This window comes from Podarcis gaigeae, assembly GCF_964106915.1.
Source record: "Podarcis gaigeae genome assembly, chromosome: 8".
Taxonomy (NCBI): domain Eukaryota; kingdom Metazoa; phylum Chordata; class Lepidosauria; order Squamata; family Lacertidae; genus Podarcis; species Podarcis gaigeae.
This window is the reverse complement of record NC_139684.1, coordinates 24,335,704-24,361,742: the sequence shown is the minus strand read 5'-3', so window position 1 is coordinate 24,361,742 and position 26,039 is coordinate 24,335,704. Positions and strand designations below refer to the sequence as shown.

The following is a 26,039-nucleotide window of genomic DNA, read 5'->3' as shown; positions in this document are numbered from 1 at the left end:
GGTAGAGAAAGCCACCGACATCAGCTTCCCCACACCCAGAGACAGAACTTTGATAGAGAACTTCCATGAGTGCCATAGGAGGTGGCGCCCGCAGGCGTTGTGCTGATAATAATAATAATATTTTATTATTTATATCCCACCCTCCCTGGCCAAAGCTGGGCTCAGAGCGGCTAACAACAGTAAAAATAGCGCAATTAATATAAAATCACAGTCAATTAATTTAAATACATTCTAAAATCAATTCGGAATCGAATTAATGGCAACCATTGGGCTAGAGTTCTATGAGGATTACAGAAGACTGTGCCTTGGCCAAAGGCCTGGTGGAACAGCTCAGTCTTTCCCTTCGGAAAGATGTCAAATCCCGCAGGGCCCTAGTCTCTTTTGTGACAAAGTGTTCCACCAGATTGGGGCCACAGCCGAAAAAGCCCTGGCTCTGATTGAAGCCAGCCTAACCTCCCTGTGGCCTGGGATCTCCAAGATGTTTTTATTTGAAGACTGTAAGGTCCTCCATGGGACATACCAAGAGAGGTGGTCCTGTAGGTACGAGGGTCCTAGGACATATAGGGCTTTAAAGGTTAAAGCCAGCACCTTAAACCTGATCCTGTACTCCAGCAGGAGCCAGTGCAGCTGGTATAGCACCGGGCGAATGTGATCCCGCAGCAAGGACCCCGTAAGGAGTCTCGCCGTGGCATTCTGCACCCGCTAGAGTTTCTGGGTCAGTCTCAAGGGCAGTCCCACGTAGAGTGATGACCCCTGGTCTATAGTTTCTTCCCAGATCTACACACAGAGGCCCGGAATTGAACCTTGGATTGTCTGCATGGAATGTGTTTGCTTTTTTCACTGAGCGACAGCCCTTCCCAGAGCTGCGAGGCAGGGAGCCAACCTGGAATTCATGGTCACCATCCAAAGAATGTGGAGACAAGAGGAGAGAGCAGCAGTAGCATTTATTAATCCTCAGATTTAAGACTACAGGACTGCAGTATTAAAATTTATAAACTTCCATTCCTTCCCCCCCCCCCCCCCAAAAGGCAGTTGATACTTTCCAGTCGTCTTATATACCTGGTGTTATTTCCTGGTCAGAGTCCATTTTCTGCTTAAGGCCAACAGAGGGGAACTTTTGCGTGTGCGCGTACGTGTGTGTGCAATAACATCACTTTCCCCTGCAAATGTCCCACTATAAAAGGAGGCATTATTGTTTAAACATCAACACTGCCTTATAAAGTGAACATCACAAAATGCAAGAAAAGTTACGCAGATGATTAAAAAAACAACACAAGTCTCCTGTTTCCCTTAAACTGGAGATTCTGGCTCCCTGCAGGGATCACTGCAGTACACGCACACACAACCTCACCAGAATTATTTTATAGAGCAAACACCCTAGGTATCATTATTTTGCTGGAGCCCCCTACCCTTTACCCTTCCAAACAATGAACCCAAATAATTCTGGAGCCAGCAGCACACAAAAGCACTGAATGGTGGAAAGGAACATGCCCCACCCTCGTCGCCAGGCCCCATCCTGACTCTGCCATAACCCAGCTTAGTGCAGGTCACTCACAGCACCTGTAACAAAAAAAATATATGAGCCTCAAAGTGTTCTAGGTGTCCTCATCACCACCTCCACAGGAAAAGCATTGTTTCAAAATGCTCAGAATCAGTGCAATAGAAAACTCAATATAACTTCTCCTTTAATTTCTTTACATGAGATAGACCATTATACACCCTCACAACACCCTGTGCACTTTCTTATTTACACCAAACACAGTTGTACATACATACATATATATATATTTATATATATATCTGTAGAGGTATATATACACACAGAGAGAGTAAGAAAATACAGGGCTTCCCCTAAAACTAAATGTATGTCAAATACGTCTTTGATCTTGTAGTTCCCCCATGGCGAGACTCTCTCTTGTTTCCAGGGCCTTGGCTTCCTAGGCTCACAGAACACACTTTCTAACACCCAAACGCTGGTCCTGCTCTTTTTCACCAAGCGCGGAGGCGACTTCTCCACGAGGTTCCGTCAGGGTCAGGAGTCCAGCTCGAGTTGATCTGGGTGCTCGCTGGATCTCAACATAAGCTGTTGTTCATAGAAAAGGCTCTTTGCATAGTTGATTTCTTGAGACAGCTTCACCGCGTGGGCTTCAGACGTCACATGGACCTGCACAAAACAAATCACATTTCTCATGTCAACAGAGAACGGAAGCTATGCTTTGGAAGTAGCCTGCCGCTCTCCTCCCCTTGCTGGGTAAAAATGACAAAAATACACAGCCAGTGGTGACTAAGCTTAGGATTCCACCGTGAAGAAGAAATCTTAAAATATTGCTGGTTGTACACCACCCATGTCTTCATTTGTGCTTAATGGTGGCTGGAGACAGCAGATGGCGTTGGGGTGAACCCCTCTATCTGGAACAGTGGTAGGCAGACCAGGCTGGTGAGATCAACTTGAAGTTTTTAACTAGAATCCTGAGATTAATTATTCCCCTCCAAGAGGCTTGTCTGGTGCCCAAGTTATGATTCTTTCAGTGCCAGGTGAAAATTTCAATTCCCCACCCTGGCCTTTGAATTTCAGCCGTCTACTTGGCACTTTTAAATCTGGACACAGATTGCTCTCTCTTTTTGCTGTTTCTTTAGGTTGGTTTTTTAATATTTATTTTATTCTAGCTTGTTGTTCTGCTGCTTGGGTCACATTTTATGCTGGTTCTGAGTTCATGATGTTTGTACCAAGACGACTTCTTGACTGCATTGTTATTTGTGCATTCACTGGTTTTTATGGACTGCTCACAGAGGGCTTGGGTGATTTTCAGGGCGCGTCTGTCTGTCTATAAACAGCACAGATGCAAGCGGAAAGTAAATGAACCAATGTCCTTACCATGGGCTTCTGATGAGATGGGCCAGGTATCGACACCCCACTGCTTGAATTGACAGCTTTCTTTGTCAGCTGCACATAGACTTTCCCATGGTCCTTTGAGATAAGGCAATGGTAGAGATCGTCATACTTGACCTCCAGGAAGACGGCTTCTCGGTCCATCGTGTCGCCACTCTTCAGGAAATAAACCGTTTTGGAGGAAATGATAACGCAATAACTGTCTATGTTCTCTGCTGCAATGAAGCTGCAAAAGAAAGAAAGAAAAATCGAATCAAATCAGGAAGTCAGTGTCTCACTTGCTAGATGTTCATGTTTCAAACATCTGCTATCAAATGAGTTTGCTGCTAGAAGAATTCCAGACAGCACACTGGCTACCGAGATGGATTTTAATCTCACGCAAAACCATCACAGGACAGAAGACGAGGCAGAGAGGCAAGATGTGGCTTGAGAATCATTATCTGCCTGAACTAGAATAAATCGTCCTTGGGTCCAGTCCCAACTTGTATGCAGCTTGTGTCTGGCACTTGGGAAATCATTTATAATTATTGACAATCATGCAACGTACATCCTGAATCCAACACTGAGTCAGCTGCTTCTACCAATGAATTATGTCCCCCTGTTGCACTTTTAGGTTCCTACATTGTTAAGGTTGGGTGGGGGGCTGCCTTTCCTATGACCTTCTGTATCTGAAGTTTATTTTTACCAGGAGTGCTAGGATGTTTTATCTCCTCGTATATACACTGGGGCAGTCACGTGGAACCCGGAAAGATGTTCATCTTTTATGATTTCCCTTTGAGGCGGAAAACGACCACTTTCTGAATGCATTTTATTTCCAGGCCCTCTTTCCTTACACGCTTGGAAGCAAGTTTCCTGAGTTTGAAAGGGCTCCTTTCCAAGAAAGTTTGTGCAGATGAACGCCATGATCAGAAGCCTGGCTGCAATCCTATGCACAGCTAACCTGTGGTGAGTATTGCTGAAAACAATGGGATTTACTTCCAAGTAAACTATGCATTAGATCTGAGGGCACAGTCTCACTTGCGGCGACACATTTCCGGACAGACTTTTGTTTCGCCTTTGCCCTTATTGGAGAAGGAAAAAAATTATTGTGTGGAGGAACCTGAAGGTAAAAACGTTCTCACCTACCCCCACATTTTAAACAACGTACTCTCCACAGGGGTGGCATTACCACAGATTCAGCGAGTCTCCCAGGAGTTTGGGAAGAGCGTGATTGTGGCTTTAGAAAACTGCCTTCCCTGAAGGTGCTGTTCCTGAGCTACAGGATCCAGCTACATAGAGTCACCTGAACTCAGCAGGGGAATTCCCAGTTTTGTGGCCATGCTGGACTGGTAAGATATAGGACGTGCTCCTAGGGCAAGCTGTTTGCGATTCAACTCTGAATACTGCTACTCCTTCTGGAGACTAGGTGTTTCAGGCATGCAAGAGAGAAAACGTCCTGTGGTTGCTTATCACTCTGAAACAAACAACAGCTGAACATCCATTCACAGTTGGGGCTGCAAACAACTTCAGGCCTGACTTCCGCTACTCTGCCGGCAGTTATATAGAGAGGTATAGAAGAGGGAGAGCCATGTACCTTGTCTACAGGGAAGCCTTATAATAAGGAAGCTTCGAAATCAGACTGTGGGGGGGCTCACTCAAGGCCCTTTTAGAGACCAGCAGGTGGCCTGGGACAATATGCCTGGCATATGGTAGCGTTTGAAGTCGGGGGTGTTTAAAAAGCACTTTCCTCTGGCATTAGCTGTAACAAGCCAAGTGCAGAAAACAAAACAAAGAACACGGCCACCCCTTGGTCTCCATAAAAACAAGCAAACACCCAAACACCGCAAACTCCCCTGTTACAAGGAAATCTTTTGTCAGCTGCGCTAAAATGGGCAATTGGGTGCAACGTGGGCAGGGAGTCCTGTAAGCACAAGAGGAGCCTTGGCAATATTGTTGGCTGGAATATCCTTAGCAAGAGCTCTGTTTTGTTCTAAGCCTGAGTCACACATCATTGTTCATTTTCGCTTGCTGACACATGCCTTTCCCCTCTCCAGGATCAACTGACAAACCTTCTGGTGACCCCTGAAGGCTGTTGTGCTGCTCCAAAACCCCACCCTCCCCAAAGCCCTACATTTTGGCAATTAAAAAACAAAACAAAAAAACAGCAACAACTGCAGCGGCAGCAGCGACAACATAGCAATGCAAGCGACAACCTTCTAAATAAAATTAAAACCAAAACTAAAACAACAGATCTACAGAACAAAGTGGAAGCCGATAATGTCTCTGGAGAACTTATGGCTCTACACTCTTGCAGCACCCCTCCAAACCTTTCCCCTCCTTTTTTTTTTTTTTACATAAGGAACTAATTTAATTACACAACCTTTTCCAGAAGTGAAACAGTGGGCCTAGCTGAGGGGGGGGGAATGGAAACATTTAGCAAGAACAGTAAAGCAAGGCATTAGAGCCCTCCATTTTATGGATTTAACTCTGGAGAAAATATGCAATCATTTGATCGTTTGGGTCTCTCTCTCTATATATATGCAATATATGTATGTATATATATATCACAAGTGAGGAGTGGATGGCCGTTGGAGGCGGGGGAGAGGAATGCACACATCAGAGTTTCTACTGGGCTTCCCACAAATGGGTGTTGGCTTTGTTACTGAGATACCAGAGGGAAATGCTCTGGCGAATGAGCCATCTGTATGGCACAGAAGGTTCTGGCTGACAGTCCAATTATCTTGTCTGATGGGGGGGGGGGGACAAAATGAAAATTATGGCTGATTACAACAACAACAACAACAAAGCTTGGGAAAGGCTACAGGTCAATGGCAGAGCACCTAGTTGGCATGCAAAAAGGTGCCAGGCCCAACCTCTGGCACCTATCTCTTGGTAGCTGTGGAAGAGATCCATGCCTGAAACTCTGGACAGTCATTGTCAGACAGCGCAGACAACTATGAGCTAGTTGGACTGATTCAGCCATGGGAACTTGCTTGGTGATCCCCAGTCACAGGAACATAGAAAGCTGCCTTAGACCAATGGTCTGTTTGGTTCAATATCTGCCACAGTTAAGAGTAGGTGACATAATGCCTTCCATATGTTTCTGGAGTTCAGCTTTGAGCACAGGCCATGCTGGCTGCAGCTGATGGGAGTTGGGAGTCCAACCTCTCAGGGTTGTTTGTGAGATCCTCAAAAAGAGATATAAGAATAATTTGAGCAGCACTCAGCCTCCTATGAACTTATTAGCTACTGGTAGTAACAAAAAAGAGTGTGTTTTGATACTTTCTGTCCAGTACAGCCTTGCAATATGACCACAGAATGAGCAGGAACTTGGCTACCCGGAAAGGCTTTTCCAATTTTGTGTGTAACTTAATGGAACCATGTGCAATCACATTTCCAGGGATTTGTGGCTCACTCAGTTGTGTGTGTAGTTTCTTCTCTATGCTTTCATCCCACAGAAGACCACAATTTAAGGGCACAAGTTGAGATGCATTAAAAAGGAGAGGACAGATGCTCCCATTTTTGCATGCTCAGTTGCAAAGCGATTCTCAGTCTCTTACAGGCCCTTCCTTCTCATTTACTGCCTTTCAGCTCAAAACTTTTAAGTGGACACTGCAATGAAAAGAGGCTTACATTTATACCCCACCTCTTAGTTTTTCTACATCCAGTTTTTATAATGAATTGGATAAGGCATGTGCGGTGGTGGGGCAAGGAGTACAATAACAGAATCCGGTTTTGGTTTTTAAAAATCTGTTTTCCTCTCAGGAAACGAGGGGCAACAATAATGTGCTAGCAGGCAAAGCTGTTGCAACAAGGGGGTGATGCAACCCACATGGGAATTTCCTAATGCCGGTGGGAATCGTACGAGAGCAAATGAAAACTGCGTTGCAGCGAGCTGCCTCTTGGTCTGCAAACCACGAGAAGGCATTTAAAGAGAATGTGGGGAGCAAAGGGACAAACTGCTTTGGTGCTTACAACTCATCCTGAATGTTCTCCGTCAGCTTGCACAGCACCTCTTGCCCTTCTGCCTGACTCTCCAAGTATCGAGGGAGGAGTCCTTGTGGGCCCCTGCAGCACCGCGGTTTCCTCACTCTTTCCGCTTGCGTCCTGTCAATCATAAACAAGACACACAATGTTATTCTTATTATTTCAATCAAAATTTCATTTGCACGTCAGTCAAATTCAATTTGCTGAGAAAACAACAACCCATTAGTCACCACGGAAATGCCATAATACGGAATGGCACTGAGATACGTTTCAGCCTAAGTGACCCACAGCATACTGAAAATTTGTCTAATCCACTGGGCTGCCAAGGCCAACGTAGAAACATTGCACGTAGCGTGTTTGTTCCCATCCATCAGCAAACAACCCAATTTCTACCTACTATTCAGTAAGGAAACTCTCTGAAGAATTCCCTTAGGAACTCTATCCCAAGGGGAATTATATACAGTGGTACCTCAGGTTACAGACACTTCAGGTTACAGACTCCACTAACCCAGAAATAGTACCTCAGGTTAAGAACTTTGCTTCAGGATGAGAACAGAAATCATGCTCCGGCGGCGCGGCAGCAGCAGGAGGCCCCATTAGGTAAAGTGGTGCTTCAGGTTAAGAACAGTTTCAGGTTAAGAATGGACCTCTGGAACGAATTAAGTTCTTAAGCCAAGGGACCACTGTAGTACATAAACAAGCAGAATTTCCCACCTCCCCCTGGCGGTGATTAGAACAACAATTTACAGGTGACTTATTAGTCACTTTACACCAGTGATGGCCAAACTCGGGTCTCCAGCTGTTTTGGGACTACAATTCCCATCATCTCTGACCACTGGTCCTGTTAGCTAGGGATGATGGGATGTAGTCCCAAAACAGCTGGAGGGCCAAGTTTGGCCATCACTGCTTTAGAAAGAAGTATCAAAGCAGCTTACAAAATAAAACACACTGTATTTTGGGCATCACATGGCAGGGCAGAGTCTCAAACAAAGATGCGCTTTCCCAAGCCCACATTCCCAGCAGTTTGACACTTCTGTCTCAGTGATGTCTACGATGGCTTGGTCATGACCACAGAATGGAAGATGGCAGGATCCAGTGAACTGGCTCCAGGCACTAGGCCTGTTGGCAGACCAACTCTGTGTTACAAGGGCGCCTGCAAATGTGACGTGATGGTTGGCGAGATCCACCCGGCCGTGTGGCGATCCTTTGCAGACAACCACAGTGCATCCATAGCAGTGACTGGTGAAGGAATGACCGTCGGGAGGAGCGCAGAGAGAAGAAATGCCATGGTGCATCTGCAGCAGCACAACCAGCTGCAACAAAATAATGTCTCTCCAGTATTAGTCTCTCCAGCCACAGCGGACACTGTAACCTTCCAAGAGTTTGACCTCACCCTCAAAGGCGCACTCCTCCATTGTCTCCTGAGACAGACAGATACCCACAACAATACAATACAGACATGGTAAAGCCAATAAAAAGGTCATCAAAGCTCGAATGAATATCTGCTAGGCTCCTTGCAACAGCACCTGGTCTACCCTCCCAGCTGACCCGTCCCTTGCAAGTGGAGATCATAGATGCACATATACAATAGTCTTCTGCGTATGGTTTGCCTCCATACCCAGAGTAGACCCATTTAAATCAATGAACCTAAGACAGCCACATCTGTTAAGTTAAACAGATCTACACTGAGTAGGAATAACATTGGAGCCAACCCTATGTAATTAACTTGCAAACTGAGGCGGCAATCTCTGTAGGTGCTCCGGACTGTAAACAGAGTCCTGTAAAGAAGGTCATTCTTACTCCCATTTTGCAGATGGGCAGCCAAGGCAGGAATTTGACCAAGGCCTCTGTGAGGAACACAGGAAAGCAAATCAGGCAGGCAGAAGCTCCAGCTCTCAACCCTGCACAGAGCATGCAGCAGGACCATGCTGTCTTGAATCAACAGCACATTTCGGGTAAGTCAAAATATTTATTATTAGTTTTAGATGTTTGCATACTGCCCTTTATCCTATTAAGGATTTCAGACTGGTGTACTGCCAACTTGATCGCAGTTCAAGTACAACAATGAAACAGATAACATCCCTGAAGTGAGTTGAAATGAATTAGGTGAGTAAGAGTGTGAGTTTTCTGACCTTGCATCAAAGATTATAGTGAAGGTGTTGGAAGCGTCTCTTTATGGAGGGCATTCCATTAGTTGGGGCATCACTCCTAAGAAAACCCTTTCCTTCATTAAGTTGTGCAGCTCTTATAACGAAGGCATAGGGAGAACTTCCGCAGAAGGTAATAAAACCCAAGGAAAGTGAGGAAACCATGATACATCCTCCTTGTTTTAAGGACCAGAGGGCACAGAATGCTACCTTATACCTCGGGTTCATCCAACTCCATATTGTCTACATTAGGGTTTCCCAAACCTGGGACTCTAGCTGTTTTTGGACTACAATTCCCATCATCCCTGATCCTGCTAGCTAGGGATGATGGGAGTTGTAGTCCCAAAACAGCTGGGGACCCAAGTCTGGGAAACCCTGGGACTTTATTGGGTCTATCTGGAGGTGCAAGGGATTGAATTTAATAATTTCTGCATGCATAAATGCTCCACCACCGAGCTACAGCCCCTTTCTTGAAGTGTCCAGGATTTGATGTCTCGAATTAAGTCTGAGCTTGTCCTGGAGGATGATATGGGGGGCAAAGCAACATTCCTCTGACCAACTTTATCTTCTTTAAAGAGCCCCACTTCACACGCTGAGAATCTCTGGCTCTGACCACACATTCCTCCATCTTCACTCCACAATCCTAACCCAAGTGTCTTGTGCAAGGTATTTCAGATTTTATCATAAAGACCAGAGACTGTATCGCTTCCTTGCACATCATCATCATTCTCTGCTCTTGTTTAGAGACACTGCCTTGATGTCCGGAACGGAGAAAGAGGGTTCCTTGCTTGTAGATGCCATTTTGGGTGTTGCCCCCTCCCCGGTAGGGGCTGTGCTCAGTGTATTCTGCTTTCTTTTCAACCTTAACAGAGCTCAACAATCTGAATGCTGTGGGGCAGGCAGATCCAGGCAACCACTGGGGTGTCTTCACACCAAGTCACCCACCTTGGACTTAACACTCCCTAGATTTCATGCAGAAGTTCTGCGCTACCTTCCGCCAGCATGGAGCAACCCAGGGGCTGCTCCTACGTGACCCTACAACCACGCTCGTTGCGCAATTCGTGCTCCCCAGTTCCCCCCACCCCCCTACAGACTGAACTGCTGCTGCTGTTGCACGTTTGATCTAGAAATAGATGAACAAATCATGCACTGTAACTGGAGGTGTTTTTCTTCTTCTTCTTCCCTGCTTAAGCCTCTTGGCAAAGTACAGAAGACTGACTGGCTTCTTGCAGATGTTTTCTCCAGAGGCTAGTTTCCTCCTCTCATACCTCGGCAGCCCCCATCCCCTTTAGCAACATGGGTCCTGGCTAAGGAGCACACAGGCCTTCTTTCCTCAAACATGCATTTCCCACCCCCTTAAAAAAAAAGGCCCCATTTATGGGACAATAGTGCTATTTGCACGTCTTCTTCAAGAGTGCCACTTTGCTAAATAAAAAATGTGGCACTAAGCTCAAAGGTAAGAGTTATGAACTCTATTACCACCACCGCTGCTCTTCTGTAGCTGTTCCCCCCTACTCTGCGTCTCTTGGCTTTTCTTTCTTTCTTGCAAGTCTCTTCTATCATATGTGCATAGATGCATTAACAAAGGGGCCAGACGTATTGTCCCCGAAAGCCAGTAAAATCCTGCGACTTGGGAAAACAGAATTCAGCAGCCTACATAAATTATCCAAATTAAAAACAAAAAGAAAAAGTGATTTTCTTGTTGTGCATCATTTGTACCGGGAGTCAAGGGGGGCAGGCGGCGGCTGAAGCACTGCCCCCTGGGAATCTAAGGCAAGGGGTTGCATCTGATACTCAAGAGTAGCCCCACTGAAGTTAATGTCTGTGACAAGCTTGTGTCCTTTTAATTTCAATGGGTTTACTTGGCTGGTTGCAACAGTCCTGCTTCACACATGCCACATGACGCTCTCAACAGAGTAGGCTATAATTATAATTATTTCTCGCTTGTTGTTCAACGGCTTGTTGTTCCCAGCTTGGGAAGATCTATTTGCATTGGGCAAAAGACTTTCACCTGTCCCACCCAAGCAATGACCAAAGGCACCTCCATTCAAAAGATACCATGATTCCTGCTTCCTTGCTACTCTTTGATTCTGCGATGCTCAACCTGGTAATGATGATGATGATGATGATAAAAATCTAATCATGATGGTAAGAAGGTCAACTGCCTTCTAAATTATGTCCTGCTGGTGCTAACATGAATTACATTAATTGGTGCAGGCCATCAGTGTTTTGGCAAACTGGTCTGTTTGGTCTGGACAGCAAGCAACATTCCACACTACTCAATTTCCTTTTTTTTCTTTAATCCTACGATTCGTTCCACTGTCTCAAGTTACATTCTGTAAATAACAAGCCACACAGTGATGAAATCCAAAAAGCCGAAGATCCGAAAAAGCAGAATGAATGGCAGTTCTGCGCTCACATCTGTGTTACATTAAACTCAACTCTCAACACTCAACACATTTGCTGATTCGCTTTTAATAGGCACACAAAAGCCAACACAAAGCAGAAATGCCCTCGTGTCTACCCATCACAGCAGGGAAGAGCGTCGCTGAATGGAGGCATGGAGAGGCCGAGGACGGCGTCCCCAGGAGGCTGAGCGGCACGGGACAGAGCGCCACTGTTCAAGACCACGTTTGGCACCCGGGCGGCTATTGATCAGGCTATCTATCCATGGCCAGTACCCCTGATGGTTATGTTCCACCTCCACTGTCAAGAGGCAGTGTGCTTCTCAGTACCAGTTTGCTGGAAACCGCAAAGGGGGGGGGGGTGGAGAGTGCTGCTATGTTCTGGTCCTGCTTGTGGGCTTCCCACTGGGGCACCTCGTCAGCCACTGTGAGAACCGATACTGGACTAGAAGGTCCACTGGCTTGACACATCAGGTTGTCCTTAAAGGTAAAGGACCCCTGACCATCAGGTCCAGTCGTGGTCAACTCTGGGGTTGCGGCGCTCATCTCGCTTTATTGGCCGAGGGAGCCAGCGTACAGCTTCCGGGTCATGTGGCCAGCATGACTAAGCTGCTTCTGGCGAACCAGAGCAGCGCACGGAAACTGCCGGAGTGGTATCTACTTGCACTTCAACGTGCTTTCAAACTGCTAGGTTGGCAGTAGCAGGGACAAGCAACGGGAGCTCACCCCGTTGCGAGGATTCAAATCGCCGACCTTCTGATTGGCAAGTCCTAGGCTCTGTGGTTTAACCCACAGTGCCACCTGCGTCCCTCTCCATCCAAATTCCTTTTCAGTCACTGGTTCCCAATGACCGAGAAAACTCTGGCTGCTGATACGTTATTGGGCAAAGTTCGAGGTTCCTGTGTTCATTTAAGGAGTGACTGATTCCTTATATCCCTGCCTGATCCTGGGTATCTTCAGAAGAGTTGCTATTAGTGGTTGCCCATGGCTCAGATGCACAGCTTGTATCCATCTGAACTTGCTCTTTGCAGCCTCTGTGGCTGCTGCTAGAAGAAGGATCTGCCACCCACCTACTCCCCCCAAAGGCGAGTGAGCACAGTCCAACTTTTTTTATTTTCACCATCTACATGATCCAAAGCATATTGGGATAATATAGGAGTTTTAAACTTGGATAATGAAAACTTTGTGGATGAATTCTGTGGATAAATGTTGAAACGCTTAATCCCATTGTCATGCTCACCCAGTCTTAAGATACGGTCCTATGCTTTCTCTGCTTCAACAGGAACTGGTGGGTATGTGCTTGTCCAAGAAGGAAGGAAGGAAGGAAGGAAGGAAGGAAGGAAGGAAGGAAGGAAGGGCATGGCAGCTGGAACCATCACAGATACTGGCTGTAATTTTAAAGAACTGTTTATGTCTGGAAAGAGGTTTATGTCTGAGGTTGCGTTCCCCTTCTCCCTCCCTCTCCTTTTTCCTCGTGTGTCATGTCTTTTTAAAACTGTGAGCCTGTGAGGCAGGGACTGGTTTTTGTAAGCGGCTCCAAGAGACCTTTTGGCTAACGGGCAGGGTATAAAATGAATACCTAACAGAATCCATGAACAACTAAGATGGCCTTCCTTTTGGATTATGGCTTTTCTCTGAAGCCTAGTAATGGACCACCAGAATACAGCTCTACAGAAGCTGCTGGAAAGGTACAGATGACTATATGCAAGGAAGAAAGCAAAGCTCTTTAATAACCTTGATCTCAGTTGCTTTTCCAGTGTGGTGGTATGTTATGTGGCTCCAAAGGAAGTTGCTACATGTAGAAACAGGCGAACACTTTTAACCCTGCCTAGGGTGGGGGGCAAAGGGTGGCTGGCTGGGAAAATACCTGCATTTATGATTTGCACAAAGAAAACCCGTTTTTCTGGTAGGAAGCCTGTAAGTCCTGTTTGTAGCTAACAAGAGAAAACACTATTTTAGAAGAAAACAGGAACCTGCCCCCGAGCAAGAGGGGAGAAACACAACAATGCCTTTAGGATAGACAATCTGGTGCCCTCCAGGGGTTACTGGACTACAACTGACATCATCCCTAAGAACTGGAATGAGAGTTGGAGTCTAGCAACATCCAGGAAGGCCACAGGTTCCCTAGTCCTGGGTTTTAGTGGTTGTTATTTATGATGGGTATGTCAATCTCAAAGCACTTTGTGGACCTAGGTAAGGTAAAGGGGAGCCCTGACCATTAGGTCCAGTCATGGCCGACTCTGGGGTTGTGGCACTCATCTTTCTTTATTGGCCGAGGGAGCCGGCGTACAGCTTCCAGGTCATGTGGCCAGCATGACTAAGCTGCTTCTGGCGAACCAGAGCAGCGCACGGAAACTTGTGCCTGGATTGAAAAACCAAGCTACGACTCCCCATTGATCCAGACAATTCTGGAAAGTAGCTGGCACAGGTAATGAATGTTTTTCTACCTAATTCTTAGGAGGAACTATCACACTTGTTGTGTGCTGCAGTAATGTCAAACGAAAGCTTTTATTTAGCCAAAATTAGATTTCCACATGGCTTTCTTTAAAACGCAACTATACACACTGGCCTGGAGATGGAGAAAAGGTTTCGGTGGCTAGAAATGTGCGACAGAGTTGGAAATTCTGGGTTTTGCCTCGGCTAAGCTTGCGGCAACAGGAGACCAGCAAGTCATTTGCAAGGAAGGACTAGCTCAGAGGTGAAACACATACTATATATACCGAAGGCTCCAGGTTCAATCCCTGAAATCTCCAGATAAGAGGATTTGGGGAAATGATTCCACCTAAAATGCTGGAGGGTCTCTACCAGTCTGTAACAACAACAACAACATTTCTATACCACTTTACATTTTGAAGAATCTCAAAGCTGTTTGCAACACATTAAAACATCAAATAAAAATGATCCAAAACAATTAGCGAATAAAGTCAAATGCAAAGTATACATTCAAAGCAACATAATTACCAGGAAACTAAAATATTATCTTAAAGAATTCAAAATAAAACATCACAAAGGAGGTCAGCTACAGAATGCACATTTAATGCAGCAAAGCTAACAATAAAATAAATAATAAAATAAAATAAAATGAGCTAAATGGACCCAATGTGTGCTTTGCCCTAAGGCAAGGGTGGGAACCTCTGGTCTGTGGGCCGAATTATGATCCCACTTGGCCTGCCACACCGCTTTTTACCCAAGCATGCCCCCCTTCCCCACACCAAACATCTTATGGGATGGAGACCCAGTGGCCAATGCACAATGGAGACCCTTAAAGTGTATTCAACACAGTGCACTGGCAGGGAAGGCTGTGCTACTGAATTCCTCAGGGAGAACTCTGTAGCCAGCCAATCCTTGAAGGGTCTCACCAAGTGCTGAGCCAGGCTTCTTACAATCCTCCTCTGCTCCTTGCAAAGAGCCTTGCTTGGTGCTTTGAGGCTCCGAGACTCAGCTGGCTGCCAGCACTTCAAAGCACCGTGCAGGGCTCTTTGTAACCACTGCTGGGACTTCAAAGCACCCCATCACCCGATGTCACTGTGACACCAGGTAACTGAGAGGTGGGCAACCCCACACAGTGGTCCAATTTGGCCCCTGAGGGATAAGGATTTGGCTGGCCGGCCTTAGGAACTGATGCTGATTAGCTGGTTAGTATTGTCACTGGAAGGAGACTTCTCCTCCCTGCACCCGCCAAATACAATGTGTATATTAGTAAACAAGCAGATTTTTCACACTGCCGTGAGCTGCAAATGCTATCTCCTCACAAGAAAAGGACTGCTTGCAGCAACTGGCCTTGGAACTTCCTACTACTTGGGGAAGGAGGGAGATGTGAAAAAACTGGTAAAAGAGGGTGTGTATACATTAAGTAGCCACAAAATGATAACGAGCATCCGGGAATGAGTTCAAGGCTACAACAGCGAGAGAGAGAACCCCAATTTAAGAGCATACAGACATCTGTAAAGCAAAGGAGATTGAAGAAAACCTTCAAAAATGAATCTGGAGAATCAGACACCTCCACAAGCTGTGTCTTTTTGAACCCTCAATCTCCAGAAGACGCCCCTCCCCGATGTAAATTCCCCACAAAGGCCTCTCTGCAAAAATGTCAAATTTGGTGACAAATGGAAAAAGTGTGTGTGTTGGGAGGGGTGGGAACCTGCACTGTTTTATGCAAGTACTGTGTTTTTAAGCAAATTCAAATCTGCAGCCCCTCGCACATCTGACTCATCACCAATATCAGAACACCGTGTCATAATTAAGTTCACAAGCTTTATTGGGAAAGAAAGGGCCAGATTCAGAGAGTCGGGCTCCCGTCTGCAGTTCCAACTACATTCCTGTCAGACCTACACAGCTGACCCAAGAAACAAGGGGGAATTATGCACGCCCCAGAACTTCCTGCAAGGGTGCAGGGTGCTCGTCCCAAGGCCCGTTCCTGACGCACAATGACAAACATCCAAACCATGGATGGCCCCTTCTCTAGAGTGCCAAACTGGGGCAGGGGATGCCAGGCATCAATCCGGCATTGTTCCCTGAAGTCATCTTCGCTTTACGAACCAGACTCGGAAGTAAAAACAATTGCACGTTTACTCTCCCCCCCCCTTTTTTCTTTTAAAAAAAGGCAACGTAGCTGTTCCTTAGCAGGAGCCCGTATACATTACATGCAGTGTGAGAGGGTTAAATAGGACAGCCTCAACTCCTTCTAAACTTTTGCCCTTTGGATATGTACTCATTGGCTGCCGTACAAAACTCGAGCAGTATTACACGCCTTAACGATATGGTTCAACTGTCGGTCAGGCCCGGGGCCTGGCATCGTGCCAGACCGCAATCAATGGGACGCAAACCTCCTCCCCGCCCCCACCCCCTTTTCAGATCATCACGAAGGTTCAGATTATCTCTCCCCCCCTTTTTTTTGTCGTGCTGGCTAAATTTATGGAGCAGAACCCCAAAGCCGCATTCCTCGGCTTGGGCTGGCCCACGCGGGCCTCCCTTTGTTTGGTACTGTAAGCGAGACGTGCTTTGGAGAACTGCAGGGTTGTTAGTTCAGGCACTGACTGTTTGCTCATGACTGAAATGAAGAGAGTTCAGGGGAAGGGCAAAAGGACAGCTCAAGTGTAAACCCCGTCCCAGCAGGCCCCGGGCTCCGGCACCACCGAGGCTCACGGCTCGGCAGCAAGCACAGCACACACACACACACACCACTCCCCGCGACAAAAGGCCAAATTTCAGGCAGCACGCACCGCCAACCTTCCGCAACACGGCATACCTGGAGGGAAATGTTGGCAGTGTCCGCAAGGAAGTGATGGGACCCGGCTGCACGCTGGTATCCGGCTACTTTGGGAGCGGACGCCAAAAATACAGCAAAAGCGCCTGCGCTCCCAGGTGAACCGGCGGATGTTGAAAAAATGACTGCTTTTTAAATTGAGGGTGGTGGGGGCGGTTCTTCCCCTGCCCATTCTAAACCGCAAGTACCTCTCCGGGTTGATGAAGTTGAGGGATGGTCAGAAAGTGGATCAAGTTCACCCACTGAGCTTCATGGCTCCCGTTTAAACCTGGGCCTCTTGCCCTTAAAACTAACACTCAGTAGCCACCAGTAGACCATGCCTGCTCGCTTTGTGCCACTGAAAACAGGTTATGTATTTAGCCTTCACCCCACATCTCTTTTTGGACGAACACCAATGGATGCCAACAAGTCACGTCTATGCCAGCTTCTACCAGCTTCTCTCTCGAGTTTTTGAAAGGCAAGATGTGACTGCATATGAACTACAGGGGGTTGGGCTAAATGACCCTCAGGCTGCCTTTGCAATTCTAGGATTCATTTCTGCTGGAGGGAGATTTCCTAATATGGAGAGCGGGACTGCAGGGCAAGGGAGGGTGAGAAGAGAGGAAGAAAAGGGGAAACACTTTGGAATTATCTATCCAGTGTACTTAGATGACCGTACCCCCACCCCCAACACCGAACTACTGCCAAACAAGCAAGTGTATGAGAGTCAACTGGAAAGAAAGGAACACAGAGAATAAAACAGAATGAAGAGGAAGAAGGAAGCTACCACCAATTAAAAGAATTTATAGCGATTGGCTGGAGCATTTGCAGCTGCATCCAAGGATGCACCGACTGGACAAGACATGTGGCTAAGGCAGGTTACTCAGGTGTGTGTGTGTAGTTGCCAACTCTCCCCCAGCCCCATACAGAGGTTCTTGTGTCTGCTGCAAAGCACAGCTTCTCCTCTCACCATTCCACTGATGGGAAAAGCAGCATTCAGACATACGCTGCATGATGACACTGTCAACTCTCAGCTTTTCAGAGCCAGTGCCACGAGGTGTTTTGTATTCCACAGGTGTGGATGGAGTCTGCAAGGCATTTGCCCGGCAACGTTTCCGAGTAGGCCTTCCCTGGATCGAGGGAAGGTTTCGCTGCGATGAGGATTTCTGGCTGAACTCTGCTTGAACCCAGAAGCATATCACTTATAACAGACACTAACAATAATGCTCTGATTACCTGCTTAAGGCAGAAGGGTTCAAAGCAAGTTCGTGTTCCGTCACTCCTCCCAAACTTCGCCGCACCACTTTCAATAGTTCCTGTTCACAATGCATTGCTTAATGCGGTTCCTGTTTACAGTGTCTTTGCGCTCTCGCGCTCTCTCTCTCTCTCTCTCTCACTCTCTCAAAGGTTCTCTTCATGAAAATGCCAGAGAAGGAAATCCGCTTTGTAGCACAGTTTATCGCAAGCATGCCTGCTTGTTTAACTTTGGCAGAAGCAAGCAGTCAGTAATGTGCTTTTAGTGCTATTTCGCAATGCTCACCTGTAGCATCAGTGCAACAGGGAAGGGATAAACATTAGAAAATGGCCAGAATGAAGCTCAGTCATATCCCTCTGTCCAGCCTTGACATTTTAAAGTTGCTGCCAAATTCAACCCCGCTGCAGTGATGCTTGAGAACAGCTAAAAGGGAGGGGGGAAGGACCTGCAGCTCAGCAGCAGAGCAGAAGGCTGTTGGGTTTTAGCTTTGGGATCTCCAGTTTAAAAGGTTCTCAAGCAGCAGAGCTGAGAAGTAATTCCTGGACAGAGAACTAACTCATAGGAACATAGGAAGCTGCCTTAAACCAAGTCAGATAACGGGTCCCATTTCGCTCAGTGCTACCTGGAGGTTCTGGGGGTTGAAGCTGCAACCTTCCTCATGCAAATACTAAGCTATGGTCCTTCCATAGGAACACGGGAAGCTGTCCTAGATTGCCAAACCGTTGGTACACCTTTCTTTGTATTGTCTGCACTGATTCACAGTGGTTCTCCGGGGTTTCAGGTATGTAAATTGCAGATTGGTAGATAAGATATATAAATATACACCATGCTTTCCTTTTCTCCCTTGCCTCTGCACATATGCAGAAAGCCTGTAGGTAGGCTCAACTGAAGAACAGGGAGAGAGTAATTAATTAATTAATCAATCCCCCAATCTGGCTGGGTTTCCCCCAGACACTCTGGGTGGCTTACAGTGCATATAAAAATACAGTAAAATGTCAAACATTTAAAACTTCCCAATACAGGGCTGCCTTCAGAGGTCTTCTAAAAGTCAGACAGTTGTTTATTTCCTTGACACTGCCGAGAGGGCTCTCTGCCTGGTTCCCTGTAACTTCACTTCTTGCAGTGAGGGAACTGCCTGAAGGCCCTCAGGGCTGGACCTTGGTGTCTGGGCTGAACGATGGGGGTATACTGGTATACTGGTATACTTCAGGTATACTGGGCCGAGGCCTTGTGGGGCTTTAAAGGTCGGCCCCAACACTTTGCATTGTGCTTGGAAGCATGTGAGTCTATATAGTTTACAAAACACCCTCCTGCAGATGCAGTCAAGCTGCACAAACACCATTTAGGGATGCAGCGGGCTTGTTTTAGTCCAGAACCTGCATAAATTCCCAGCCCCTGTAACTGCGAAACCTGTAAAAAGCCTTGTCTTGTTTTTCACCTGGCTTCACAGCTCCATGGGAGCAGATGCATTTGTCAAGCCAATCTCTGCCCCAGCCAAGCTCCTGTTATTGCTGCAAGGGTTTGCAAAGATGGCACACAGAAAAACTTTGCATTCTAATCCAGCCCAAATCTATCATCTTCAAGATCTCAGTGGGGTTGAATCAAGGGCAGTAGGGGGGAAGAAAATGAAGGGAGTGGCTCTAATTGCCCCCTGAACAAATGGGCTACACAGGTATATAACAACTGAGTTCATGTCTCAGCAATAACACTGTCTGGAAAACATCTGATAGAACCCGCAAAACCTACCTCTTCCTGTTAAAAAGACCCCTGGGAAGTCAGTGTAGATGAATATGAGATATGGGAGAGTCAAAGAGCCAATTAATTCTGCTACAATTCTTTGGTCTACTTCAAGGCATTGGGGCAGTCGTTGTGTCTTAGCCAAACCTACTTCACAGGGTTGTGAGGAGGATAAAATGGGGATGGGGGAAGAACTTGAGCTCCTTGCAGGAATTGTGGGGTGTAAATGTAAATAAATAAATAAATAAAATAAAACAAAAATATCCTGCTGCAAAGGCAGGGAGCATGGACATGAATGATTCATCAACCCTCCTGTCTCTACCAATGCCACAGATGTTGCAGAACTAGGTATACACACGATGGAATATTGGTTGTGGGCTAGCACTATAAAATACTGGCTGCGTTGCCATTTCTGTTGTCAATCTCCAAGTCTGCTTTCTGACTTACTTAAAGACTCTTATAAATCCAGATGGTTTCAACTCTTACAAAGCAAAATCAGATCTACTGGTATTGACCAGGAACCCTTGTATAATTCAAGTGAGCAATATATTTATCATAATATTCAAATCCAATTAAGGGACATTGAAAAACAAAACATTAAGTCAGCTGTAATTAAAATTTGCTCCCCCAAGTTTTATAGTTTAAATACAACAGATAACAGGGTCACTTATATTTCAAAATTAACAATTCCAGTCCAACGCAGGGCCTTTATGTTGGCCCAACTGAACTTCAGCTTTAGTCAAGGGCAGATATTTAAACATCCCCAGAAATGATAGACATTGCGGATGTTTTTTGTTTGTGCCGGACACAGCAGAACATATTCTTTTCTACTGTCCATTGTATGACCAGCTACACATTCGTGTGTTATCCCCCTTTTTGGGTAGTCTAATATCACGGCACAATGAAAACATCAGATTCTATCTGTCTGACATTAACTTGGAAATAACTGCAAGGATGTCCGAGTTTTTCATCAGTAGTATCTCTTTCAGAGTGGCAAATGGCACTAAGAAACTCCAATGAAAATCCTCGTTATTACATAATTTTGCATGGCTATTTGTATATATATATTATATTTTAAAATTTTGTATACGGATGTCCTATATTTGCAATGCTTAATAAAGGTTTGGCAAAGTTGTAGTAGCAGCAGCATTTTCTGCCGTTATGGATGGAATCTCTATGTCTACATACAGTGGTGCCTCGCAAGACGAAATTAATTAGTTTTTTCTTCTTGCGAGTTTTTCGTCTTGCCAAGCACGGTTTCCCATAGGAATGCATTGAAAGTCAATCAATGCGTTCCTATGGAAACCGCCTTCAGACCAGGTCCGGGGACAGTCTGTCCCTCGACCTCTTCTGAAGGCTGGGGGGGGGGACAAGGGCTTTTTTCCCCACCGCCAGCCTTCAGAAGGCTGTTCTGAAGGCTGGCGGTGGGAAGAAAAGCCCTTCTCCCCACCTCCCGCCCCGCAATCTCCGGGGACAGGAGGGCTTTGCTACCGACGTCCAGCATTTTAAAAGCCCCCGGGACAGCGGAGACTTCTCTGCCGTTTCTCTGCTATCCCGACGGCTGTTGAAGGCAGGCGGGGGGGGGGGGGAGCAAAGACTGGACCTCTTCTGAAGGCCAGCGGGGGGCGAAAGTCTTTGCTCCCCCCCCGCCTGCCTTCCCGGGACAGCGAACGCCCGCCAGCATTTTAAGATCGCCCGGGACAGCGGAGAAGTCTCCGCTGTCCCGGGAAGGCAGGCGGGGGGGGGGGGGAGCAAAGACTTTTGCCCCCCGCCAGCCTTCAGAAGAGGTCCTGACCTCTTCAAAAGCCGTCGGGATAGCGGAGAAATGCGCTGCGCTTCTCCGCTATCCCGGGAAGGCAGGCGGGGGGGGGGGAGCAAAGACTTTTGCCCCCCGCCAGCCTTCAGAAGAGGTCCTGGACCTCTTCTGAAGGCTGGCGGGGGGCAAAAGTCTTTGCTCCCAACGGCCAGCATTTTAAAAGTGGTCCGGGATAGCGGGAAAGTGCAGTGCAATTCCCTGCTACCCCGGACCACTTTTAAAATGCTGGCGGTGGGGAGCAAAGCCTTTCAGCCCCCGCCGGCCTTCCTGGACCTCTTCTGAAGGCCGGAGAGGGGCGAAAGGCTTTGCTCCCCACCGCCAGCATTTAAAAGAGGTCCCCGGAGATTTCCCTATGGGCTTTCTTCTTGCGAAGCAAGCCCATAGGGAAATTCGTCTTGCGGAACGACTCAAAAACGGAAAACTCTTTCGTCTTGCGAGTTTTTCGTTTTGCGAGGCATTCGTCTTGCGGGGCACCACTGTACTTTTAGGTGCTACTTTGCTCAAGGATGGAATCAAGACTAATGAAGGTGGCTTCCCTTGGTCTCTCATTCTGACGACTGCTTTGAAAGCATCACATGAATACTTGCATCTCAGGGCTGGTTCTCGCTGCTGAAAAGGCTCTACAAACTGCATTTGTGTCTGTGTACATGTGTGGAAAAGGGGGAATGTCGGGGGTGGGGGGAGTAGCAATTCCCCTGCTTTCCTCTTGTTCAAAATTTCCATGTGATTATAGGAGTTCCGGGAAAGCCATCACAGCTCACAAATGCCAAAATGGCAATGGAGGGGGGGGGGAGACACACACACAGAGAGAGAGGTGGTTATCCCACACCAGAAGCAAATCTACAAGGACTAAGAAATACACATCCAAGAGGCTAACTGAAAGTGATTCATGCACTCTCATAGCAATTCAAAGGGAAAGAAATGGATTTTGTTCATTTCTCAAGATCTGGTAAGAGCCTTACATAAGTGACACTCGAATGAGAAATGGATTGTTCTGGGCTTTGGAGTGCAAGGGAGTATTTAGAGTTCAGCCAACAGAAGGAAAAGACATTTGCAACACAGCTTTTTTTTTTTGCCTTTGGCTTGCACTGGGCTGGGTTGAAGCCGAGCAACAGTGAGAGCTTGGAGTATTAGCAAGACTTCAGCGGAGTGCAATTCTCCACCCAGTCTGGATGCAGAAGAAGGCACCATCCAAACTCCCCATGTTAACTGATCTTTAGGAAAGCCTCTTGTATTTCCAAGTCCAACTGAAAGTATTCCTCCCTTTTGTTTTTTAGGGACATCACTGTATTTCTTAAGTGGGTCACAAGGCGCTTTAAAGAACTGGGCAAAGTATAACACTGAACGTTCATCAGGCAAAAGGGACTGTGGCATGTGTCCCTGCTATAGGCTCCCTGGGTGCAGGCTCCCTGGGGCCCTGGGTGCCCAAGCACCCACAAATTACAGTCCCAGGGCCTTGCACAATGCATGAAACCCGCGGCCCTGGCACTCCTGGTCCCTGCTGAGGGCCACTTGCCCAGATTTGCATCTTTACAACAATTATTAAACTGCTACAGATTCTCAGAGGGCCTTTTACACGTGGCAGGAATAAGGGGACAAGAAAGAGCCCCAAGCCGATCCCTTCCCAAGCCGCCTACTGGCAAACCTACCCATTCACCCCCTGCTTTCCCACACACACTATATGCAACTGCATGGGGAGGTGAGCGAGGAAAATTCATTTCACCTCTTTGCCTTTCCAAGAACACAGAGGACCACAGATCCATAACACACCCATTGTTTGTTTTAACCCATCGCCTTCTGTTTTCCTGAGCTGAGAAACACCTCTGCAACAGCAAAGGCAGAGGAAGAGGCAATGAACTTTTTTGCCACCGTACCCTTTGTAGGGAGAAAGTGAGGGGTGAGGAGGCGAAAAGAGAGACAGAGGCAGGCAGAATAAAAGGGCTATTTCCCTTTAAACCTCTCACCTGCCTTTCAAAGCCACTAAACAGTTTGGGACGGCAAAAGGGAGGAGAAGGGCAAAAGGGTTTCAAGGGAAAGATCTCATTTTCCTGTACTTTGTACAGAAGACCTTCTCCTGGAACTCATCTCTGGAAACCTGTTGCCAGGCCAAGCCAGGAAATCGTTTCGCTGCAAAATGCTTTGGATAATCCGCATGTGACTCTGCTTGGTACTGTCATCATTCCCCCCACACCCCACCAAAAAAAGGAGATTTAACTAACCTGGGGCCGGTAAGCGTGGCTGTATCTCTCACTGCTTGGGCTGTTTCAGAGGCAAAGTCTAGAGCACCAGCCACCGGTTTGGTCACAGTTCCGACGAGTCCTTTCCCAAGGCCAGATATAAAGCCACTGACCCCCCCTTCGGTTTTTACACCTTCTACCGTCGAGGTTATGACACTTGTCAATCCACCAATGATACCTGTCGAAGACAATGAGCATGCTTAGTGGCACAAGTAGCTGTAGGGTTCTAGGACAATGATAAGAAAATTCACGGCTGCTATAAGATTGAACATACAGGGAAGGCATGGGCATAAATTTCTTAAAAGTACAATTTGGACAGACCCTGTCTGGCTATGCTTGTAAAAATAATTGCTCTTCTAAAGCCTTTCATTCAAGGGAGCCCTGATATGCCCATTGCATAACCTTTTTTATGAACATATGATATGATTTGATAGCCATCTTCAAATATCTGGAGGGCTGCCACAGTGAAGATGGAGTAAGCTTGTTTTCTCCTGCTCCAGAGGGTAGGAAAAAACTAAACATAAGGAAGAGCTGACAGTAAGAACTGTTCAGCAGTGGAATCCTGTATTGCTGGGCGGGGGGGGGGGGGGACCACAAAATTCTATGTTTGTATATTACCATGAGCCAGTCCATGAATGCCAGCTACGAGATGCTCCCCACTTGTTGCCGCATGGTATCGAATGTACTCTCGTTCTGTTTGATGCCGGTTATCCATTGTCTTCCCCAACCCATCGGACAAAGTTCCAGTGAACTGTTAAAGACAACAAACACACAAACATGGAACTTGCATTAACGCTGAATGTGTGACTCGTAGTGACGTTGCTGGACTTCGGAACTGGTTGGTTCGTAAGTTAAATCTAGTAAGTTCATAGTTCCTGAATTAGGAAGACCTTTCCGATGGAAAGAGTTGTTCAACAGTGGAACCAACTTGGAAGGTGGTAGACTCTCTTTCCTTGGAGGCTTTTAAACAGAGGTTGGATGGCCATCTGTCAGGGATCCTTTGGTTGTGATTCCTGCACTGCAGGGGATTGGATCCTTGGGATCCCTTCCAACTCTACAATTCTATGAATGCATAACAAACCCAGACTTCAATCCATCAGACTTTATTAGCCTTGTAATTTCATTTTTTGGGGTCACACCATTGTAGCCACCGTTTCCCAGACTCCAGGCTTACCTGACAGTGTTACAGGCTCAGAGAAGACCTGCATTGGGCATTGCCACAAGAATGAATGGTAGCATTGAGGGCTTTTAGGGACCATGGCTTCAACTGCAGGACTATCTCCCCGCCCCGATGCAGCCTAATGAGTCTGGGAAATGAGGAACAGCTTGTGGGAGGCCTTGCCGCTCCTCCGTGATTCCACCCTGACATTGTCGGGAGTTTGATGGGGGTGAAACTTCAAGAGGTGCTTGCGCAATCCCCCCCCCCCACTTCTGCTTTATTCTAAAAATAGGTTTGTTTGTTTGTTTTTGTGCTGAAGTCTACACTACACAGTATCATCTGAATTTGCTATGAGAGGAAGTGTTTTCGGTTACTATGTTGCAATCTGCTTTTCGGATTGATTTCAGAGAACTGTAGTACAGTACATAAATATTTCTAAACAACTAAATAAAACAACACTCTCTCCAGCCACTCCACCAATTCTTTTTCAAATGACACATGCCCGGTTTCCACCTCATCTGCCTGATTAACCCTGGGAACTCCCAGAGTTTATTTCATGATGCATGTAAGAAGCGGTTCTCAGCAAAGCCGTCCTTTGTTTGGTTAGGTCTGGAGTGGAGCTGCTCGGAAGCAACACACTGCGGTGCCACGGAAATGTATATGTAGCCATAGCTAAGCCTAGAGAGTTAAGAGCTGGGAGAAGATGGCTAGCCCCTTAGGTAAAGGGACCACCGACCATTAGGTCCAGTCGTGACAGACTCTGGGGTTGCGGTGCTCATCTCGCTTTATTGGCCGAGGGAGCCGGCATACAGCTTCCAGGTCATGTGGCCAGAAGGACTAAGCCGCTTCTGGCGAACCAGAGCAGCACACAGAAATGCCGTTTACCTTCCCGCCGGAGCGGTACCTATTTATCTACTTGTACTTTGACGTGCTTTCAAACTGCTAGGTTGGCAGGAGCAGGGACCGAGCAACGGGAGCTAACCCCGTTGCAGGGATTCGAACCACTGACCTTCTGATCGGCAAGTTCTAGGCTCTGTGGTTTAACCCACAGGGCCACCTGCATCCCTTTTGACTAGCCCCTTGCAAAAAGGTAAAAACAAATGCAAAGTTAATGATAGCAACACAAGGTTCTCAATCTGCACTGCTGGGCTCAGAGATACCAAGCAATTCTGTGATGAGTTC

General features: G+C 46.8%; 1 protein-coding gene across 13 annotated transcripts in view; it reads right to left on the bottom strand.

Annotated features, from left to right (window-relative positions):
- Nucleotides 1-925: 925 nt before the first annotated feature.
- The window catches only part of VPS13D (vacuolar protein sorting 13 homolog D), a 119,058-nt gene continuing 93,944 nt past the window's right edge, over nucleotides 926-26,039 (bottom strand). For all 13 annotated transcript variants that reach the window (XM_083752351.1, XM_083752348.1, XM_083752352.1 and 10 more), the window contains 5 exons: nucleotides 24,317-24,449; nucleotides 23,681-23,876; nucleotides 6,845-6,976; nucleotides 2,876-3,116; nucleotides 926-2,164 (listed from right to left, as the gene is read on the bottom strand). In XM_083752351.1, the coding sequence (XP_083608477.1) occupies nucleotides 2,033-2,164; nucleotides 2,876-3,116; nucleotides 6,845-6,976; nucleotides 23,681-23,876; nucleotides 24,317-24,449 (834 nt within the window). In that variant the 3' untranslated portion in view covers nucleotides 926-2,032. The remainder of the gene's footprint in view (nucleotides 2,165-2,875; nucleotides 3,117-6,844; nucleotides 6,977-23,680; nucleotides 23,877-24,316; nucleotides 24,450-26,039) is intronic.